Source organism: Coregonus clupeaformis, chromosome 7 (genome assembly GCF_020615455.1).
Source record: "Coregonus clupeaformis isolate EN_2021a chromosome 7, ASM2061545v1, whole genome shotgun sequence".
Taxonomy (NCBI): domain Eukaryota; kingdom Metazoa; phylum Chordata; class Actinopteri; order Salmoniformes; family Salmonidae; genus Coregonus; species Coregonus clupeaformis.
In genome coordinates, this window is record NC_059198.1 from 24,917,777 (window position 1) to 24,941,142 (window position 23,366).

The window sequence follows — 23,366 nt, forward strand, 5'->3', positions numbered from 1 at the left end:
ACTTACAATGACGTGCACATTATGCAATTCTTCAAATGACTTTAAATGGACCATCAATCCCCCCTCCGACCAGCATGCAAGCTTACAAAATGTTGGGCGAAATCTAAAACGCAACATCAGGAAAGTGTATAGAGCTTTTTGGAAATTACTCTTTACTGTGTGTCCCAAGCAAAATGATTGTACTTTGGCTCACTGTCAAAGCTGGGAAATCTAGGCACAACTTCATTCTCTGTAAGGGCTCGTAAAAGGAGGGACTATCCCAGCTAATTAGAAAGCCCCATAGTGTCTGCTGATGCATGACTGACATCAGTGATCATGGCTCTAATATGAGCGGGCATCTGCGGCATCCTTCCATTGGGTAATTGCCTAATGGAAAAAGTATTTATACAGGAATCAAAAGGTTATAAGCATCTGCTATCAAAGAAAACAATCCATTCATGCTAATTGGCCACAGCTTGGTGTAGTGTTTGAACCATACTTTCCCTGCTATCTTTAGTGAAAAAGGGTTGTGACTAAAGGGAGTATAGCCCTTAACCATGACCCGGTTTCATTACAGAAGTCATTGGACGAAGGTGTCTTCTGTAAGCGGGAGTTTTGTTAAGAGCCCTGACTCTGTCTGAACATTAACACGCATCGCTTGCGGTATGGTTTTGAGTGAAACAAATACTTTATTACAAATGCAGCATGAACTCAATAAGCCTGTAAATCAAAGTTAGGACAAAACAACCAGATGTTTGCCATTTTACAAGTTTTCATCAATCATTTGTTCAATAAAGCGCAGAGATTTCCAAATGGCAGTGTGTGCTGTGCTCACATCACAGAACCCAGACTTGCTCAGTGCTAGCTATACATGGTCTGGTTAATTGGTTATAACTCAAATGGATTGGCCTGTATACAGCAGCAACTCTACAAACAAAAGGATGCATCTGTACATAGCTGCTCTATAGTGTCTAGTTATAAAACCAAATACTTTTCTCAAACCACAATCTATATAGGCAACAGTGATGGCAGTGTCTAACCAATCAGATAACGTCACTTTTTTCTTTTTACAAAGTCAATCACCCTAACAGGCTGTGTGAGGCAACTCAAAGCCTGTCCCAACCTAGAAGTTGTACAAAGTTTAATCATAGAAGAATACAAATCAACACTTAAACAAATACAAATAAAACAAGGCAGGTTAAAAAATCTCATGGACTACAATGTAATATGGGCTTCAGTTCTTGAATCCTCTAATACTTTTCATGGAGTCCGAGGGAAAAGCATGTGAATTACACATCTTTTAGTCTGAGATATACCCCTCCGATTCAGTCATGAACAAAGCTGCTAAGGTGCATGAATTATTAACCTGTCCTAATAGGGAAGAATTTGGCATTTTAGTAATTCTAAAGAGGTCCATGTCTCACCAATACGGAATCTTAACCTCCATCTTCAGACAACTGTTATGCTTATCTCTTCGAGGTGCTATAACAGACTACTGACCCATGTCCTTGTAAAGGAGGCCATTTGTAACCCCACCCCTGACCCCTTTGTAGTGTCCTCATGTCCGCTTCAGTCGCTAATGAGCATGATGTAATCGTCGACATGTCAACCTTCAATGGCAGAGAGCAGAATTAGACTCCACATAAAACAACATGAGTAAGAGTATTGTGGATTAGTTGCTAGATTTCTTAAAATAACAAACCAGAGGGTGGCTGAGGCTCTTTCTACCCCTCAGTCAGGATTGTAATTTGCTTTGAATTAGCGACATTACTTCTCGATGCCAGAATCCTAGGCTTGTTCCGCTGGCGCTAGGTTAAATGTCTCACTGTTTCAGGGCTGAAGCATAGAGGAGTAAGAAATGGAGACTGGTCCAACTGTGTAAATGACCTTTGACCTATCACGCACACATAAAGCCTCTCTAACCATAACATCTCTCCTTGGGGAGTTGTCTTCGTCCACTATTGCTCAGGTAATGTGGCTGTTTGATTACAGTAAACACTTGTGTGACCAGGGGTCAGGTCCCAGACCTCCTGGAACTTCCCTCTCTGCTGACAGCTCTCAGCTGTTTTGTCTCTCTCAGGGCCCTCCGGTCATGCCTATCCAAACATAGCAGCATCGCTTCTCTCATTGGCAACCACTGTGTCATCGTCTCTGTCACAACAATAAATACCTTGGAATAAATATCATTACAAATAAAAAATGTCCCTTCCAGAGCATTCTGTGGAGGCTCCATCTTTTGTCCCACCAAAATGTTGTCTTTTAGTGTTTTCATGTGGTTACACAAATAGCAGGTATTGGAAATCTACTGGAGAAGTCATTCCGTTTTTTTGCGAGTCTGATTCTCCTTCCTCTCAAACCAAACCTGCTTGCCATTGACAGGCCTACTCTATGCTGGCAGTCACCATGAAATGTAACACCTTACCATCCCACGTCCACAAGTCTACTGGGTGTGTGCATCAGTTGGGTTGGAGTCTGCATTGGGTGAGTCCCACCTTTCTCTATCGTCCCCACAGTGCGGGTTCAGTCCCAGAGTACAGGAGTGCATGGTGAGTGACAAAATGGTGGCCGGTCAAATCCATGTTTGTCTATTTACACACTTTGGCGATTCCGGTTGGTGAACCACAATGGACCAGGTGTCTACTCTAAGGCCGGCACTAGTCACTCATCTCTGTCCAGAGTGCAGATCAACGTATCAGTTTCCTTCACCCAGGTCTCCCAAAACATGCTCCAGGAGGGTGGTGGGGGATTTGTGCATCTGGCTAGCGTCTACTCAAAGATACACTTAGGACTGCTACTCTATCAGGGACTTGTTTGGGGGGTAAAGTGATGGGGAGTGAGTGAGGGATTTGAGGGGGACGCTAGTCGGTGAACTTGTGTGTGTCTCCGTAGAGCCACTGCTGGGGCGGGAGGGCAGCCTCGTTCAGATGACTGCACTTATCACTGCACTTGCAGGACTGCACGAACATGGCGGAGCGGTCAAAGCGCTCGCCATCAGGGCAGGCGAAGGTCACGGAGACGGTGCGTGTGCGGCGGGGCGAGCAGCAGCGGCCGTCCACACACACGCCGCAGTAGTTGGGCCGGTAGAGACGCGTGCTGCGGCAGCCAGCATAGGACAGACGTAGGGGCTCTGGGGCCTTGTGGGTACGGGAGCACTTCCTCCCTTTCTGTGGAGAGTAGAAGAGAAAGACAGTGTGGGTTAGTCACTGTACAATCCCAGTGAACCACAACTGCAGTTATTATGCTGGCACAGGGAGAGAAACTCTGACGAAAGGTCAAAACAACAAGACTAGGGCTAGAGAAGGGCACGGTGATGGTATGGGTGGGTGGGCATCCAACACCAACAGTTATGAGGTGGCATAGTGTCACAACGCCCCAACAACTCTCAAAAGACAGGAAGAACATACTAAGACAGGTGCCTGACAACCAGACTCATCAGGGAATCACTGCTCTGGTGAGATGTAGAGGGGGAGAGCGTTTTCAAGGGTGTTACATGAAAGGAAAGAAAGCGAGGGAGTGGGAGAAAAGAGAGCGCTTTGCGTCATACACACAAGGGCCTATTAACACCTCACGGAGACCTGGGCAGAGTGGGAGAGGTTGGTAGCATGGTGGATGTGGCTACATGTTAGCTACCACAGAACTCAGGGATAAGAGTCTCTACTTTCCACTGTCACCTGACACAACTATTTGGTGCCTTGTACTGTTGGTCTTTAGGTCTTACACTCCCTACACCCAAACGAGGGCACTGCGTTCATCCACCTCTGGCCTGCTGGCTCCCCTACCTCTGCGGAAGCATAGTTCCCGCTCAGCCCAGTCAAAACTGTTCGCTGCTCTGGCACCCCAATGGTGGAACAAGCTCCCTCACGACGCCAGGACAGCGGAGTCACTCACCACCTTCCGGAGACATTTGAAACCCCACCTCTTTAAGGAATACCTGGGATAGGATAAAGTAATCCTTCTACCCCCCCCCCAAAAAAAAAAAAACATTGTAAAGTGGTTAGCCCACTGGCTATAAGGTGAATGCACCTATTTGTAAGTCGCTCTGGATAAGAGCGTCTGCTAAATGACGTAAATGTCTTCTAATGATGCCTTTTCCATTCACAGTTCAGTTGAACTTGTTCCACAGCAACAGTAATGTGAATAGAGTGGGCTCAGATCCACACTGGGTGAGCTTGCCAGAGGGAGGGGCACTTAATACCATGATGTTAATATCGATGTGACCTCTTGTGGGCGCACCCCTGTCCACACAGTCTCTTAAGGTTTAGACTGGGATGCAGGCATAGACCTAAATACATGTATCTGCAATGTATGAAGGCAGGGGGACCATAAAATGGTTGCCACACCAAAATGGTGACCACTTCCTTACAGGCGGGCTGAACTTCCTGAATTAGCCTCAGTTTCAATTCTCCTCATTAGGAAATGCGACTGAGAACAAGATTTGAGTCATGGAGGCATGCTTTGATGTGGGTGCCTCTTTGTGTGTGTAAGAATATGGGAAGCGTTTGTACTTTCACTCTGCCAAAACAGTACACAGTCACTCACTCTTCTAGATCAAGGGTTCCCAACCTTTTTTTCACGTAAAAAAAAATGTCAGGCCTCCCCTTTATTTTTTTGAATGATTGTTTAATGATATAGCCTATATTAACTACACAACCAGCTTGATTTGGTTTAATGTGAGGGATTTAGGAAAATGCTGTTCTTTGAAGCTCATTTCCTGCAATTCTACGTAGTTTAACAAGACTCTTGACATCTTTTGATGATAATAATAGATAAGGAAAATAAGTTCTAGACCCCATTTCCCCAAATGTTATTCCGCTACCAAATGTGTTTTATGATATTTATATGAACTCTCAATTGAATTATACATATTCTCTTTTACACAAAGTGAATAGATCAATTGATAGCGACAGAGTCACACATTGTATAAGATTACTTCTCAAGCAAAGTCCAATTTCTTTGACTCCTCGACTTTAGAAGGTCGTAGCTCTGCTTCTGAATGTCATAGAGCCAAACCAAATATATTCCCATGTGTATCATTCGAGTGTTCCTCTGGCATTTTACTACTTGTTTCTAGCCTAAAGCATCACAGATGTATGCGTCATCTCAAATCAAGGAATGTCCCACACCCCCCCACGAAATGTTGGCGCCCCCTTTTGGGGCCGTGACCCATAGGTTGGGAACCCCTGTTCTAGATAAGGTGAAACAGTCTAACCAGGTCTTGTCTGAAAGTAGCCTAGATTAGCTAGCAGGCTAGCCAACTTATTTCGCCGATTAGCTTCAGCCGGCCAGTGTGCGACCGTGGCAAAGTTGGTTTGACTTTGGATAGCCTATCTGTGTGGCTAGTTAGGGACAGTCAATAAATTACACAATGTAAATGGGACAATATTTTTATGTTACACATCTTTCAGTTGTCTCATTAAATGCTTTCAATATTTGTATATGAATTTCTACAGCTTATAATGAAATCAAATTTGGAGCGGTTGACATTTTTAAATATTGTCCTATGTACATTGTGTGATTTATTGATGGTCCTTAGCTAGCCCCATAGTGATATTGAATGTCAAACAAAATTTACCATGGGCATTACGATCGGGGATGCGTGCAGCTGGGTTCCGAATTGATGATTACTTGGGTGCTGTGGGCATGTGGGCAGGCTTGAAATAAACCCAACCCCAAAAACATGTTACGGTACCCTTCATTCCTTGACATACCATTTTTTTATTATCTCGCAAATCTCCATTTGGGAGGAGACTGACTTAATGACCCAAATGATCCTATTTACACTTTGTAGTCAATTTTGACCCTAGAGTACATGTTTCTGACTCATATTGATGCCACATAGGCCGATTACTACAAGATAAGTTGTTTATTACCTTCATTTGCTCTTTACGGTTTCTAGACCCTTCACACACACACTTTACCTTGACAGGGATGGACATGGAGCTGCAGGGCCGGATGTTGCACAGACGCGTCTCCTTCACTAGCTTACACTGGGCGTTGTCATTGGTGACACGAGAGGACACGGCCATCCCACAGCTGCGTGAGCACTGGGACCAACTTGTGGTCTGGACCACACACTGACCTCCAAACTGCCTCCACGCTGGACAGAAGGAGAGGAAGAGAAGGATAGAGTGGGGGGGAGAGGACCAGGGAGAGGCAGAGGCAGAGAGAGATGTAAGCACACTGGCCTCATTCACAGAACAGGCAACACTGACGCATAGAGAGGGTGATTACAGAGAAGGAAAAGCTGGACGACAGAGGTATATGCTGTGTGAGAGTGGTGTGTGTGTGTGCCTCTGGTGCGCAAGTAGTCAGTGGAAACCATGGCGCACTCAAACACTGACACACACACAGATGCAGGGGAAAGGGGTGCACAGTGGGTCTGTTTGAGTCGGGGGCTAAAAGGCTAAAACACAAACATGGCGTTTTACTGTGGGGAGGAAACAGACGGCGCTCTGAGGCGACATCACGGCGCCCTCTCTTACCCGCCAGGTGCTTGTTCCCGCGCAGCTTGTCCCACTTCTTCTCTACCTCCAGTAGCTCATTTCCTATGGTATCCTTGGGCTTGTAGTGGTACGGCTTGGGGTATGGTTTGTAGGGGTAGGCAGGGTAGGGCATGAAGGGGAAAGGTGGAGAAGCTGGAGGCAGTGGGCGTCGGTGTACTGGGGGTACAACGGATGAGCCCTTGTGGCAGTCGATACTGAGGCAGCACTGCCCAGGCACCTTGACCAGGCGCGGGGCAGGGCAGGAGGGCGATGCCAGGGGCACGTGGCTGGGGCACAGGGGCACGCAGCCCACTGCCCCATCGATGCACGTACACTGGTGTTTGCAGCCAGCCCGGAAATTCTCCCCATTCTGGTAGATCCGGCCGTTGTATTCGCAGGAGCGACCCTCGAGCTGCGCTGTTAGGGGAGACAGATAAAAAAGGATAGACTTAATAATGTCTGTATGTAGAGGGCTCTGAGGTATCACTAGCTAATGGCCATGCCTTTGGTTGTATTGCTTAAAACACAATGAGTTCAGGTTGAGTGAGGTAATAAACAAAGTGGAGGAGAGGGACAACAATAGAGACAAAGGAATAGAGAGAGAGAATGGGAACATCAACAAGAAAGGCCCAGAACTAATTGTGTATGAGAAGTAGGAAGTGAAATGACAGAAGAGGGGGTAGAGAGAGAAAGAGAGCGAGAGGGGAGCGAGACACTCTATCCCCAGTTTTATGAAGGAGCCTCTATTCTTAGTCCAGGGAGGAATTTTGACTTGTTTACAATGTCGTTCCGCTTCAGTCCCTCTGCGGGACTCCCATACAACACCCCCAAATACCCCCCTTTATATAGAACCCCCCCCACATAAAAAATACCCCTGTGTGTGTGCGCGCACACAGAGCTAGATAAATAAATCCTACCCCCTGCTCTCAGTAGTGTGGCTCATGAAGGTGCTCTCTCTTTTAAACATGGCACCAGTTTCAAACCCCAGATCCATATCAAAGACAACCAACATTCACTTTTCATTGAATCCATACAACCCCAGACTAAACTCAACCCTCATGAACCCTGACAACCCCGCTTGTATTGTGTACATACCCCTGCAGATGCCATGAGTGTGGCCCACGTCGTTGCCATAGTTACACTCCAGCCCCTTGTGGTGGTCACAGGGGCGTGAGTCGTAGCAGTCCTCGTTGAGCTGGGCAGCACACACCTTACAGCAGCCACAGCCGTCAGGTACAGAGCTGACCCCCGGGGGACAGGAGGGGGGGCCAGCCGGGCACTCACACACCACAGGGCAGCCAGCACTCACCTACAGGGGGCAGCATGGAGACAGACAGGTTTGAGGGAATGGCGCAATACAGAGGATTGAAAAAAGGATTTCAGTGAGGGCCGTTCATAGCCTAAACATTAATAGAATGAGAAACTGTTTGTTTCAAGTGGAGTCAGGCTACACAGAGCACAGAAGATCTTCAAAGTGTTTGGCTTAAATATTCACTAAATATCCAGCATCACCAACCCCCTGGGACATTTTCCCACCCTCTGTCGCTGTCACCTTCCTCTTGGCAGAGACGAGCAGGTATGAAAGATAAATTAAATGTGACCCCCTCCCCAAGTCCCAACACCACAGCCCCCCATAACCCTGCTAAAAAGGTTTTGGGTCTGCCTGTCGACAGTTGGATAAGATCGTTCAAAGGATCCCTCTCCTGCCATGCCATCCTGGGTTCAGGGGGATTGGGTGGTGGGTGGTGGGGGCTAAATGGTTTCGGCACAGCGGGCTGCATCTATTTCCAGACCTGAATGTGTCACTTTTCATCTCTGTTTGGGAACCCTAACTGGGTCCTTGTGTGCCACTGGGGTTTAAAGGGCAGCAGTGGTCCAATATTCGAATGGTATTCAGGAACCCAGGTAAAATATGAGCACTTGAGCCAGGTTAACGTTATCTGTCATGTAATCAATGTCATGCATTGGAGTCAGATAACTACACTGTTCCTTTCTGTCTCTATCTTAGTGTATAGAAGACACTGTGGTCAACATCACTTTCATTACAGAGTACAGTACCCTACTTTTCTTTTCTGGATTCTAGTAGTGGGGTGCCCCCATCTGGCCATAAATGTACACTGTAAAGGTAAAACGACTGCATTTCCTCAACTGTAACTTCAAATTCACAGTGCCTTCACATTAACGCAATATTCAGAGACCCAATGGTATTTATTTAACGGTGCAGACAGAGGACTAGTAAGCTTGTCGGTGGTGCAGTCTGTTGACTACCCGCCACTGTGCTGACAGGAGACCTACCCGACACGTGAACTTCTATTTTCAATGTTTACACAAGCTTGGCTGAAGCCAAGATAGTACAAAATCATTGCATACACTTACCAAGGAAATAGTCGCCATTTGAAACAGAACAAGCCATTTTAACGTCCTCATGTTGTCAAATGACAATTGAAAGAAAAAATAAAATAAAGAAAATGTGAAATAATTGAAGGTAATTGTTGTTTTAATCCACGAACAAAACCCCACAAAGGGAACTGTCCAACAAGGCGCAGTAATTCCACAGTTAATGTATAGTGTTCTTCATAGAATATCAAAACCTGCACATTTTCATCTATTCATTTTTGCAGCTCGGTTATATATTGCCCCTGTGCTTTTTGTTGCAGCTCCGCCTACCACAGTCGGTCTAGCCAATTAAGAGGCGGGCATGAGGCCAGGGTATTCCAAAGGGGGAGGAGAAAGGCGGGCCTTGGATCTCCAAAACGGATAGCTGGGGTTTGAGGCGTGGCCAACGATGAATGCGTTCATTCATAAACATTCAGAATTACTACATTCCAAAGAGGACCTGGCTTTTGGTGTTTATTTATTTATGTTTGAATTAAAATAATATTATTGATGCTTTTAAGTTGTTTTCACAGGCATACCTCTGTCCAGATGTTGCTTTGTGAAAGGCAAGATACATATACTCAGCTGGCTAGTGTGTGCTACATTAATACTGGAACAGCCATAGAAAACAGCTAGGAATTTCGTCCCCTTTATAAAAAAATACTTAACGAGGAGAGCGAGACATATAAAGTATACATATAGATGGGCGTGTAGACGTTTCAGCAGAATTAGCTCTGATATACCAAAATATTGCTCAAGTCTACGAAGGTGATGGTGGAAATGATAGCGATAACTCCCCTTTCAATCCATCACTCTCTCCTCCCATATCCTGTCTGTCGTCAACATCAATTTTACCTTCCTCATAGGTTCCCATGGTGCCCCTCATTCGCCGCTCTCTCTCTCACAGACATGTTTTGAAGGAGGGAGTGTGCTAAAGGTCCAGTGGTGGTGAGTGCAGACCAAAGCAGAGCGGAACGGAGGTGAGAACAGTCGGGCTAATCCAGGGCTCGCTGCCATTGACACGAACACAGGAAGCTATCGGTTTACCTGAGCTGGAACACACTTTGACCGCATAGTGTGCGCTGTTACACACTGATACTGTGCTAGGGGCAGACACACATACCACAATCCATTGACACACTGTTAAACTGTACAGTATATCATGCAAACACACTGACACGAACTGTGACCACAAAGTGTGCCGCATTACACGCTGTTTTAGTGAGTAAGACACGTAGACTGTACACACACACTCCTTTATCCTCTTCCCACTCAATCCATCTCTGTCTCTCCCTGACTGTGTAATGAGGTGATGTAATTGGTCAAGGTAAGAAGATCCCCAGCAGCGAGAGAAAATGGAGGGGTAAGTAATAGATGGACACACTCACAGCCGTGTTGTTGTTTTCATATTTCCTCGAAGCTTAGGCTACCATGACTCATCAAAGGACATGTCCTTTCCACTGTAGTCTGTACTTGTCCCACCCAACGCACACATACACTATCCAATATATAACACCAACAGACACACACAAACACTTCTCTCTCTCTAATGAGATGGATATTCACACATGGACATTGGCATTGCAAGTAAGCAATGACCATTCTGTTGACCTTTGCATTCTATGTTGACACAAAAGTCAACTGGTAATAGCTAAAGTGACACTGGTTTGTCAGAACATTGACTACTTTAGTGGAAATCCCTCTATGTTGACAGCAAAAGTCAACTGGTAATAACTAAAGTGACACTGTTTTGTCAGAACTTTGACTACTTCAGTGGAAATCCCTCCCTGTTTATGATCAAATGGAATTGACTGCGGGAAGCTAAAGGGGGAGTGGAAGGAGCAGGGAAAAGGTGGGCGGTGGCAGCTGAGAAAGACATCAAACATGATACTTTCATAAACAAGTCTGTGGAAATCAGTGGAGGCTGCTGAGGGGAGCACAGCTCATAATAATGGCTGGAACGGAGCAAATGGAATGGCATCAAACCATGTGTTTAAAGTATTTGAAACCACACCACTCATCCTCCCCAATTAAGTTGCCACAAACTTCCTGTGGTGGAAATAGAAAAAGAGAGGGAGAGAGACTGAGAACAGAGAGAGAGTAAAGAAGGGAGGATAGTTCTGTGAGATCACTGAAAAGACAACGAGGTCTGCCATTTCATCACTGTCAGTTCAGACCTAATTCCTCCATTACCAACTTTTATTCCAAAACAACAAAACAAGTTGGTTCCATGAGAAACGTAAAAAAGAGACGGTCAGCTTAAAGGGAAGGCATGGGGTGTGTGAGAGGGATAGACAGTGTGTTTACACCACAGGAGGTTGGTGGTACCTTAATTGGGGAGGACCAGCTTGTGGTAATTTTTGGTGCGGAATTGGTGGAATGGTATCAAATACATCAAACACATGGTTTGATGCCATTCCATTTGCTCCATTACAGCCATTATTATGAGCCGTCCTCCCCTCAGCAGCCTCCACTGGTTTACACGTGCAAGGCTAAGGGGGAGGATTAGAAGAGAGGGGGGACAGGTGTGGAGTGTTTGTTAAAGTCAGGAGGGAGCTCTTGCTTGCCACACCTGTAAGCCACACCTTTGAGGTGCATTCTGTTACACAAACACATTTTTGTGCACTAAAACTGTATGGATATGGCCTGTGATTGCTGACATCGTATCAGCATTGGGTGTGTGTCTCAATGCTGGCACATGGGTAGGGTGACTGGGAGCGAGAGAAAGAACACAGCCTGTTCCAAAACAAGTGAAGAGAGAGAGGTTATGGGAGTGGGAGGGAGAAAAGAGGGAAGAGAGAGAGAGGAATTTAAGTCCCACAGTTATTTTAAAACCTAGAACAGGAACTCTTCTGTTGACTTCCACACAGATTGGTACAAGAGTAGAGCAGCACAGAGGAGAAGGAGGGCAGGAACACATACATATGTTCCTCATGCACTAACACACATGTGCACGCCTCTACTGCTACACACTATCAGGTTTAGCTCCCTCCATGCATTTACATCCTTATGCAGGTACACTTTACTACACTACAATATGTGTGCATGCACATAGTCACACTCACTCTCAAACACATGCGCACATTAACATTATACTGTACGTGTAAATATGCTTTCCTATATATCAACAGTCTGTGTACACTTTCATTCCTCACACTAAACATAGACCAAGTAGTCATTCATTTCAATCAAACAAAGCTCTTTTCAAATATATATGCATTTGAAATCAAACAATCTCCTAATTGACGATAATTGAAGATGTATTGAGGGAAAATAAAGAGCAGAGGTCTAAATTAGAGAGCTTGCATCTTGACAGAGAGAAAGGCTCTGAGTCTGTATACAGCACAGATGACAGAGCAGAAACAGTGCAAATGAAGAGACTGAAAAAAATAGGACTTTGGTTTCTGTTTCACTTTAATTTAAATAAGTACAAGGCCAATTACTGTACTTGCCCTAACAACAGGAATTTTACTGTGCCATTTACTATATGTGTCACCAGGCCATTATGAGTAAGGACATTGGGGTTTGGCGAGGCTAGGACAAAACCCAGATAGCACCCTGTGAACAAAAAGCATACACTTTCTCATTCATTATTCCTTTGTCTGGGGCTGACATAAAATCTCAGCCTCATCAATGGTTGTACTGGCCCCACTGTCCTGTCTGACCTGTGGAATGAATGGGCAAGGAGGGAGAAGGAATGAGAGGAAACAAGATGGACCAGTTAGCAGTCCAAAAAAGAGGTTGCTGCTACATGTGACACAGGCCTTATAACAGCTACGTCAATGGTTACCATTAGCCTAGCGCTTGGGTCAGCTTGGTGACGAGCAAGGTCAGGGGTGGCTCGCACTGTGGGCTCAAGGAACGTAACAAGGTCAAAGGGCATCGGCACCTGTGCCTGTTGATCAGCCGTGATGAAGCTTACTGACTCTCCCCACCCCCTGCCACCCAGCCTCGGTCACACCCTCCCTTTTGGCCCACTACCCCCCCTCCCCTACCTCACCTCCAAGATGTCACAGAAAGCACCCTTGTTCTCGACCTCGCCCCCTGTCCGCTGGGACCCCTCAAAAATCCCAGATATCCATGCAATTTCCGGTGCAATGTTTGTTTGGCGGCTAATGGGAGAGGGGCGAGTGGACTTTTTTTTTAAGAGCCTGACTCACAAACATTTTGGGCTGCGTTTGAGGGTAAACACATAAACGGCAGGCTGTGCGAGGCGAGCAGTGAGGAGGACTGAGACGCCGGTGTTCTGGCCCTGACACGCAGCTCCCACCACAGGCTGCACACAGAGCACAGCACTGTTCAGGCCCCAACCGACACCTCAAAAACATGGGCCTCCTCTCTGATCAGGGGAGGGGGCCCTCTGCGGGGGATATCTGGACACGGTCTATAGACAGAGAGGGCAGGTGTCACGATCGTTGGTTAGAGAGGACCAAGGCGCAGCGTGTTGAGCGAACATACTTTAATAGTAAAGTGCAAACACGAATACAAAACAATAAACGATACGTAACGTCCTCAGACAATGACTGACAAGGAACAAAAACCCACAAACACAAGGTGAAAACAGACATTATAAATATGGCTCCCAATCAGAGACAACGAGCCAAACAGCTGACACTCGTTACCTCTGATTGGGAGTCACTCATCCAAACAAAGAAATACAACCACATAGAACAACCCAACCAAACAGAACACAACGAAACGAACACACCCTGGCTCAACATACAAAGTCCCGGAGCCAGAGCGTGACAGTACCCCCTAAAGGCGCGGACTGCGACCGCGCCTCAATAAGGGCTAAACAAGGGAGGGCTGGGTGGGCATACCTCCCTCGGCGGTGGTTCTGGCTCCGGCCCTGATCCCCACCTCCTCTCCAACCCCCCAAAGTACCCCTGGTCCTGTCTAGCCCCGCTGGTCGGAGCCGGACTGACGACACGCGCCCCTGGCTTGGTGCGTGGAACAGGAACGGGCCTCACCGGACTGACGACTCCATTCCCTGGTTTGGTGCGAGTAGCAGGAACGAGCTGGACCAGGCTGACGACTCGCATCCCTGGTTTGGTGCGAGTAGCAGGAACGGGCTGGACCAGGCTGACGCCTCGCACCCCCTGGCTTGGTGCGAGTAGCAGGAACGGGTTGGACCAGGCTGGCGACTCGCACCCCTGGTTTGGTGCGAGTGGCAGGAACAGGCCGGGTCGGGCTGGCGACGCACACCGTAGGCTTTGTGCGTGGAGCAGGGACAGGCCGGGCTGGGCTGGCGACGCACACCGTAGGCTTTGTGCGTGGAGCAGGAACAGGCCGGGCTGGGCTGGCGACGCACACCGTAGGCTTTGTGCGTGGAGCAGGGACAGGCCGGGCTGGACTGGCGACGCACCTCGTAGGCTTGGTGCGTGGAGCAGGGACAGGCCGGGCTGGGCTGTCGACGCACACCACTGACTTGGTGGGAATGGCAGGAACCGGCCGGGCTGGGCTGACGACGTGCACCACTGACTTGGTGGGAATGGCAGGAACAGGCCGGGCTGGGCTGACGACGCGCACCACTGACTTGGTGGGAATGGCAGGAACAGGCCGGGCCGGGCTGACGACGCGCACCACTGCCTTGGTGGGAATGGCAGGAACAGGCCGGACCGTACTGGGGACACACACCACTGGCCCCACGCAGGGATCAGGAACGGGCCGGACTGGACTGGTAACACACCCCAGTACCTCTCGCCGTGCCTCCACACTTTCCCTCTCCTCTGTGCCCAGTGGCCCCCCTAACCTGGCGGCCTTCTCTGCCAACGCTTTGCACCGCTCTAACCCGTACACCTGCTGCCCCGACGTCGTGAGCCCCCCCCTAAAAATTTCCTGGGGGTCTCTCCTCCCCGTGGCCCAGGCCTCTCTCCCTCTTGCCAGACTCGCAATCATCTCCTCCCACGTCCATCCTCTCTCCTCGTCACGCTGCTTGATCTGGTTAAGGTGGGTTTTTCTGTCACGATCGTTGGTTAGAGAGGACCAAGGCGCAGCGTGTTGAGCGAACATACTTTAATAGTAAAGTGCAAACACGAATACAAAACAATAAACGATACGTAACGTCCTCAGACAATGACTGACAAGGAACAAAAACCCACAAACACAAGGTGAAAACAGACATTATAAATATGGCTCCCAATCAGAGACAACGAGCCAAACAGCTGACACTCGTTACCTCTGATTGGGAGTCACTCATCCAAACAAAGAAATACAACCACATAGAACAACCCAACCAAACAGAACACAACGAAACGAACACACCCTGGCTCAACATACAAAGTCCCGGAGCCAGAGCGTGACAGCAGGGCACACACACTTACCTAAAGCTGAGGTTGGTTCACTTGTTGACCTGGGTCTTTCAAACTATACATGCTGAATTTAATGCAATTGAAATGTGACAGGACAACATATCCTTAGAAACTATTCCTGTGATTACTTGTAAAGGATATACAGTATAATAGGCTAGAGCAACATACATTATACCTGGATAAGCCTTGTTAAGCATGTGTATGCGTAAAGCGCTATATACAAATACATAAGCTAGGTGTCAGTCAGAATATGCCGAAGTAACAAGACAAAAAAACGCATATAGCATAAACACAAATGGCCTCGAGTTGAGAGACCCCTTTCCTTTGCTGGACAATATCACTTCCTCCTGAAGGGCAGAGGGTGGAGGAGGGGTACAGGCAGGGGGTGGAAGGGGGCATGTGGGGAGGTGCATGGCGAGGGTGGCGGGGAGTTTTCGGGAAGCAGCAGGGGTACATGTAGGAGGGAGCCAGACTGACAGATAGGCGGGAGGAAGTGGGGGCGTCTGTCTCTCCTGTGGTTGGCTGCTGGATGTGAATACCCCTCTCTGCGTCCAGCCATCCTCTCTCTGAACCCACTCTGCTGATGTTTACTTCTGTTGGGGGAAATGGCCTCCTTCTCCCTATCTGTAATCCCCAGACTCTGTAACCACTGGCACAGTCCACCATCTCCCTCTGTCTCTGGGGTGAAGAACGGGGCCACATATCTGTCATTGGCATGGTCCTCTTCTTTACAGTCCACCCTCCTCCTTCTCCTCTTCCTCCTCTTCACCTTCTGCTTCTCTTTCAATCCTCCCTCTCCAGTCCCAAGATCCTCTCGCATTTTGAGAGGAGCCTCTGCTCTGTCCCATCTTGCCATGCCTTTGATATCTGTCCTTAGGGGTGGGGAAATCTGAGAAAAAGGCTGTCCGCCCTGCTGTCTGCTTTCAGCACTGATTATGAATGAGAGTGTATCTTTGAGAGGTCCTGTTGGTGGTTCTAATACAGTGAGCCCATGTCTCTTGGGCTGTGTTTGTGTCTCTGAGACTGTGTTTATGTGAACGTCCTTCTCTGACACTACGTCATTGTGAGTCAGTGGATGTGGGAGCGCGTTGATGTGGGTGCCTGACAGTAAATCTTGGAGGGTGTGTGTTCCTGAAACCTCACCGGCGTGTGTATTTGCAGGCAGCACCGCTCTGGACCTGCGGAATATGGAGCGGAGACGTCGGTGGGGTGGCAGGCTGGCCGACAGCCCCGACGATCCGATGCTGCGGAACAAGGGTGGGGGGCGGAGGGTGACCGAGGGTCTAATCTCTTCACCTGTCCTCTGGAGCATTACATCTGCTCCTCTCTCCTCCTCCCACTCTTTGAGGTGCCTCCAGCAGTCATCAGATCTGTCCCCCCGTTCAAACTGCCAGTGTCGGGAAGGCTGGCACATTCTCCCTTGTTACAGGTGGAGGTAGATGGGAGTCTGTGTTTAATGGTATTGGATGGGGTAAAACATTTCACTTGGTAAGATGACCACCTCTGGTTGATATGCTCTGTGAAGACCTCTTGTTAGACTTTTCCTAAATGTACTTAGTATTTTAAAATCCTGAAGTCACTTCACCAATGTCCGGATAGGTCATAAACATCCCGTTCAACAAGGCACCCTATAAGTAGACAGTGGATACACATTTACAGAGTTAACACAGAGCACAAGAGGTTGGTGGCACCTTAATTGAGGACGGGCTCATGGTAATGGTTAGAGCGGAATTAGTGGAATGCTATCAAATACATCAAACATATGGTTTCCATGTGTTTGAAGCCATTCCATTTGCTCCGTTCAAGTCATTATTATGAGCCGTCCTCCCCTCAGCAGTCTCCACTGACAGTTATTCAGAGTTAAGTCATCAAAGCTATGGTATTGCACTGCAGCCAAAGAAAACAGTCCATGTCCAAGAAATCAACATGACATAATACAGTAGTTGTGAAACAGAGGAGGCTGGTGGGAGGAGCTATAGGAGGACAGGCTCATTGTAATGGCTGGAATGGAATAATGAAACGGTATCAATCATATGGAAACCACATGTTTGACTCCGTTCTATTAATTCCATTCCAGCCATTACAATGAGCCTGTCCTCCTATAGCTCCTCCCACCAGCCTCCACTGTTGTGAAAAGACAGAATAATAAACACAGAAAGAGGAAAGGACAGTCAAAGAGAAAACAGTGAGTGCAGTGCAATGATTGTGTACAATAGCTAATTAATGGTAAGAAGTACTACACTTCTACAAAGAATACGTGAAAGCCACTCACAGGGTCAGCTGTACTCTCTGTGTTCTCCTCAGTCTTCAACTTCAGGAATGAGCTGGCTTTTATTGAATATCCATTCATTGTTAATGCAGCAGTCTGGTCCTCCTGTCCATCTGTCCACATCATAATCAGTAATGCCTTGCCCCCATTTCTGAATCCATTGTCTGTCTGTCTGTCTGCTGTCTACTCCACTCTACTCTCTCCTTATCTAGTCTGTCTCTGCACCCTTCACACCCACATCGCTCTACCTTTCATCTGGTGGCCCTCTGACATTAAAGGTGGTCGAGACTGCCTCACTTCTCTCTTTCATTTTAGTCTCCCCATCAATTATGAATGAATGGCTCTCTGAAGAGCAAGCGCAAGCACCGTACCCATATTGATAATTTAGCTTAGGTGAATTTATAGATGCCTGAGCTCAATGCAGTGACCTTTGTAGGCAGGTAGCCTATAGCGGTTAAGAGCGTTGGGGCAGTAACCGAAAGGTCGCTGGTCAGATTCGCCGAGCCGGCAAGGTTAAAAAATCTACGGTTCTGTCCTTGAGCAAGGCAGTTAACCCCCAACAACTGCTCCCCGGGCGCCGATGACGTAGACGTCGATTAAAGCAGCCGCCCGTACATCTCTGATTCAGAGGGGTTAAATGCGGAAGGCACATTTCGGTTGAATGCATTCAGTTGTGCAACTGACTAGGTATCCCCATTCCCTTTCCATCTGTTAAATCTTCAAGATTGAAAGCAGCTCCTTGGGGTAGATTTGTATTGGTATCCGCAGGTAGCTTAGTGGGTAAGAGCGTTGTGCCAGTAACCGAAAGGTCGCTGGTTCTAATCCCCGAGCTGACTAGGTGAAAAATCTGGCGATGTGCCCTTAAGCAAGGCACTTAACCCTAATTGCTCCTGTAAGTCGCTCTGGATAAGAGCGTCTGCTAAATGACTAAAAAAATGTAAAAATCCGCAGTATTTTGCACCGTATGATTCATTGACAAAGGTAGAAAATAATATCTCCCTCTGTGTCAGATTCCATGTGGTGGGGTCTCCACGATTTGCAAATCCACCTCACCTCCTCTATCTCGAGGTCTCCCTATTGTTTTGCCAGATAACCTTTCATAACACTTCAAGCGCATTGGCGCCACTGTAGTTCTGAATTTGAACTCGTGGCGGCGCTACTCGCCCAAACGTAAACTTGAGACGCACAAATAATCTGTGCGGCCTCTTTTATATTAACTGTAAACGGAAGTACTTCATATAGAGACCAGAACGGTAAGTGTTTTGTGTCTCTATCACTACAATGATATTCTGGGTGACATTGGCACGTAATGGCAGTAGTTTTGCTCCGGTTTGTGGATGTGGGCGTTTTATAATGGGAGGACACAGGCGCGAGGAAGGTGAAGGGAGACGCGGGCAAAGTCACACGGAGGTTATTCGAAGAAAAAGCTGAGCCCAGTTCGTAAATACGCACACTGTGGTTGCGAAACACGACGCCGTTCTATTGGATGGTCAAGCCACTAGAAAAATTACTATATACAAACTCTTTGTGGTGGTTTATTGCCCCCCGTATCAGCAGTTGTCAGTGAAGTTCGCTAGCTAGCTAGCTAGGAATCTGTTTGAATCTAGTTCCTTGCTGTTCGTGTTATGCATAGCCACTAAGCCAGCCATCTCTCACACACCTACATGTTACTGTATGGTGGTAAATAACTTGTATAGGTGTCCTCCCCCTGATGTCACAGTCCAACCATAGTAGCTCTGCCTGAGTAGTGGCCCTGTTTTGATTATGGTGCCATGAAATTACATTTATTGATCAGACTTCTGTTCTCTTCCCCAATTATGTCATCTTTCAGATGGCTCACCGGCTGCTAGTCCGTAGAATTTGGACCCTCTCTGTAAAAGACCTCCGCTGTCTCCCGGCCTCCACCTCATTCTCTACCTCCCTGCGTTCCTCCACTGCCCCTCTATTCTTCCTTTCCCCCAAACGCACTCTGTCCCGCTCCCTGCCCCACACTTCCCGCAGAGAGGTCTCCTTCAACGTGCAGGACCATGAGGACTTCACAGAGAGAGTCATCAACAGTGAGCTGCCTGTGCTCATTGACTTCCATGCCCAGTGAGTAGCTAATAGATGAATGAATGAATATGCTTCATGGACCCGCAGAGGGGATATTAGGCTCCACTTATAGAATTTACAAACTACCCTCTAATGAGAAAGCAAAGGCCCTAAGAGACAATACATGGAGAAGCATCAATGTCTGCCTGTTGAAATTACACTACTGAGATAACAGCAGGAAACTTTATTTTACTTTATAGCTTTTTCAACTATGTACCCAACAAGTGCATTTATTTATCAATCATATTGAATTGGCATAACATGCTCAACAGCTTTCCCATTGTAAGAAAAAAGCATAACAGTGAAAGTTTTGACTGAGTGCATATCATGTTTGATAACAACACCTTACCCATACTGTATGTGTCTGGCTGCATGGCTTGACATCTGATGGTGTTTCCTTTCGAGGTAGATAATTTGAGGTTACACAACAAGAGGCAATGCCAGGACAGCCACATTGGGTTCATGCTCTACAACACGTGTCAAACTCATTCCCCGTAGGGCAGAGTGTCTGCGGGTTTTCGCTCCTCCCTTGGACTTGATTGATGAATTAAGGTCACTGTTTAGTAAGGTACTCCCCTCACCTGGTTGTCTAGCTCTTAATTGAAAGGAAAAACCAAAACCCAGCAGACACTAGGCCCTCCATGGAATGAGTTTGACACCCCTGCTCTAGAAGATCACATACATAGCCTGGATATATACAGTAAACATGATCTTGATTTGCATAGTGGTCAGTGTTGCCCTGGTCATTGTCGGTTTATGTTTTTGCCAACTTGTTGACATTGTCTTGCTAGGCAACAATTTAATGTTATTATCCAGGTTCTATTCTGTACTCTATGCTTCACAGATATACAGTGGGGAGAACAAGTATTTGATACACTGCCGATTTTGCAGGTTTTCCTACTTACAAAGCATGTAGAGGTCTGTAATTTTTTATCATAGGTACACTTCAACTGTGAGAGACGGAATCTAAAACAAAAATCCAGAAAATCACATTGTATGATTTTTAAGTAATTAATTTGCATTTTATTGCATGACATAAGTATTTGATACATCAGAAAAGCATAACTTAATATTTGGTACATAAACCTTTGTTTGCAATTACAGAGATCATACGTTTCCTGTAGGTCTTGACCAGGTTTGCACACACTGCAGCAGGGATTTTGGCCCACTCCTCCATCCAGACCTTCTCCAGATCCTTCAGGTTTCGGGGCTGTCGCTGGGCAATACGGACTTTCAGCTCCCTCCAAAGATTTTCTATTGAGTTCAGGTCTGGAGACTGGCTAGGCCACTCCAGGACCTTGAGATGTTTCTTACGGAGCCACTCCTTAGTTGCCCTGGCTGTGTGTTTCGGGTCGTTGTCATGCTGGAAGACCCAGCCACGACCCATCTTCAATGCTCTTACTGAGGGAAGGAGGTTGTTGGCCAAGATCTCGCGATACATGGCCCCATCCATCCTCCCCTCAATACGGTGCAGTCGTCCTGTCCCCTTTGCAGAAAAGCATCCCCAAAGGATGATTCCCACAAATGAATTACTTAAATCATCTAATAACTTAGATTCCATCTCTCACAGTTGAAGTGTACCTATGATAAAAATTACAGACCTCTACATGCTTTGTAAGTAGGAAAACCTGCAAAATCGGCAGTGTATCAAATACTTGTTCTCCCCACTGTATGTGGAGACTTTTGATTGAAATTTCACGGATACATTCAGTATTATTAGTTCTAACCAGACATCCCATGTTTGTTCTATAAAGGTGGTGTGGTCCCTGCAAGATACTGGGGCCAAGATTAGAGAAAGCTGTCGCCAAACAGAAAGGCAAAGTTGCCATGGCAAAGGTCGACATAGACGATCACACAGACTTGGCCATTGAATATGGGGTAAGTGGAAGCTGTTGACATTATTGACCGATATTGCAATTGTTAGGTCCTGTTAGAAAATGTGACATTTCCTCCCTTCCTTGAAGTAATTGATGATCTAAAATGGTTGGATTTGTGAAAGCAGGGATTCCACTACATAGCTTACAGCAACCCAGTCATATCAGATCAGTGATTACTTTGAGGAAGGAAGGATGCATTTTGTACTGGAACAGTGCCTTTGACTGATGTCATTGCGGTTACTGACCTTTACCTCTCTCTACAGGTATCGGCGGTCCCCACGGTAATCGCCATGCGAGGAGGCGACGTCATCGACCAGTTTGTGGGAATCAAAGATGATGAGGCGTTGGACTCATTTGTCAGAAAGCTCATTGGACAATGAACATGTCGATCACATCCCTGTGATCTAACCCCTTATGACCCCATTGTTGTCTGAGCCTGGCCTGGTCCTCAGCACTACACGGCCATGTTGAACCTGTTAAAACAACAACCAACCACCCACCCACCCCCCCACCTGACCACAACCCCACCTGACAAACACGCACACGCTCACACCCATCCCTAAACTCTGCTCTGTATTATTCTGTCTGTCTCTGTCTGTCTGTGGTCTAGTGATGGGTGTGTGCTTGTGTGAACTTCAATTCCCCTCATTTACTCATATATCGCTCCCATCTTGCAGCGGTTCCCTCCCTCATCAACCTGTAATATAATGGCCCAACCCTGTGGAAACTGGAAGTGCAGCCTGAGCCAGTGTGTACCAGTTTACTACAATAGATTGTTCAGAGTGGGCAACTACACCGCTGTACTTTACTGCATAGTACAGGGACAAGTCGTTTTAGTATTAAGTGGGGAGAGACGTTAACAGGAAATGTGATATTGGTGAATGAGCGGTGATGTCGCTCTCTGCAGTTCCTGCTTTTGTCCACACGAGGGTGGCCTTCCCCTAGCATTGTAGGCTGCACAGTCATTTTACACCATTATGCCTAATAATGTGAGAGTGGAATGTGTCTCATGAGTGTGTCTGTATGGATGTATCTGTGTATAAGTTTCTCAGTCTGAATCGGTCTGTCTCTTGGTTTTGACTGAGAGATTTGAGATAAGCGGGAAACACAAATATGGTTATGGGTTCGATTTAGATTTTATTTCTATAAACTATGTAATATGACCAAGCAAAGTAATAAATAAAGGATATTAAAGGTGTTCTATATTTGTGAATTGGTTTGTGGTATAATTTGAGTGTGAATTGGTTTGTGGTATAATATTACAGGTGGTAAAGGTCAAGGAGAATCATGAGGAAGTGGTTTCATAGTAATATTGGAGGACTTTAGACCTATATGACTTTAGCAGTAAAATAATATTCTTTATAACTATCATTTTGTGTTCGGTGGTATGTAAACTATGAAGTTAACATCGAATCAGTTGTGGTCATATTTCAGCCATGTGATTCCCTTGTGTTAATTATGTGGGCAGTCTAGTTAGCAGAGTGGTGATGGAATGTTGACGTAGGATGATGGTGTGATGTTTGTTTGCCTGGGAGGTAGGAGGCAGGGATGTTTTCTGTCACGCAGATTAATTTACATATTTATTTCTAGTAGAATGAGTGTGATGTTCTCACCGTTACTGACAAACTTTGGTATAGACCTAATGAGCTGGAAGAGTCTTCTGTCTGTATCAATCCACCATGTTACATTATTTTCCATCTAATTTATCCCTCATTCAGTTTCTTCCTCTTTTCCCTTTCATGTCTCTACATCCTGTATTTTCTCTATCAGTTTTATCATCCTTTACCTCACTGTTTCTATTTAATCAGTATCTCGCTCTCTTTTTATTTCTCTCTGTTTCTCTGTCTGAACTTGTTTCACCCCCCGCTCATCAGTGTAATGGTGTGGAAGGCTGAAGCACGCCCCACGCCAGCTTCCCCTTAACACCTCTCTAAATTACCCCTCTCTCTACCTCCCCCCTATTTATTTCCACCCCCCTTCC

General features: G+C 46.7%; 3 protein-coding genes across 5 annotated transcripts; 1 reads left to right on the top strand and 2 right to left on the bottom strand.

The window, feature by feature from the left end:
* Window positions 1-70: 70 nt before the first annotated feature.
* On the bottom strand, window positions 71-10,191 carry LOC121569442 (CCN family member 1-like). 2 transcript variants are annotated; one of them, XM_041880413.2, is made up of 5 exons: window positions 9,693-10,191; window positions 7,557-7,770; window positions 6,462-6,878; window positions 5,898-6,076; window positions 71-3,143 (listed from the first exon to the last, which is right to left on the bottom strand). In XM_041880413.2, exons 1-5 carry the CDS (start codon window positions 9,699-9,701, stop codon window positions 2,838-2,840), a joined length of 1,125 nt encoding a protein of 374 aa, XP_041736347.1. In that variant the 5' UTR covers window positions 9,702-10,191; the 3' UTR covers window positions 71-2,837. The 2 variants fall into 2 exon arrangements, with proteins under 2 accessions (XP_041736347.1, XP_041736346.1); XM_041880412.2 differs by lacking the exon at window positions 9,693-10,191 and adding an exon at window positions 8,838-9,171.
* Window positions 10,192-15,067: 4,876 nt separating this feature from the next.
* LOC121569443 lies at window positions 15,068-18,239 on the bottom strand. The gene is made up of 2 exons (XM_041880414.2): window positions 17,421-18,239; window positions 15,068-16,776 (listed from the first exon to the last, which is right to left on the bottom strand). Exon 2 carries the CDS (start codon window positions 16,560-16,562, stop codon window positions 15,486-15,488), a length of 1,077 nt encoding a protein of 358 aa, XP_041736348.2. The 5' UTR covers window positions 16,563-16,776; window positions 17,421-18,239; the 3' UTR covers window positions 15,068-15,485.
* A 328-nt stretch (window positions 18,240-18,567) lies between these two features.
* Window positions 18,568-22,590, top strand: LOC121569445 (thioredoxin, mitochondrial-like). 2 transcript variants are annotated; one of them, XM_045221265.1, is made up of 4 exons: window positions 18,568-18,670; window positions 19,249-19,508; window positions 21,263-21,386; window positions 21,649-22,590. In XM_045221265.1, the coding sequence occupies exons 2-4, from the start codon at window positions 19,249-19,251 to the stop codon at window positions 21,763-21,765; spliced, it is 501 nt and encodes a 166-aa protein (XP_045077200.1). In that variant the 5' UTR covers window positions 18,568-18,670; the 3' UTR covers window positions 21,766-22,590. The 2 variants fall into 2 exon arrangements, with proteins under 2 accessions (XP_045077200.1, XP_041736349.1); XM_041880415.2 differs by lacking the exon at window positions 18,568-18,670 and adding an exon at window positions 18,694-18,906.
* Window positions 22,591-23,366: the final 776 nt, after the last annotated feature.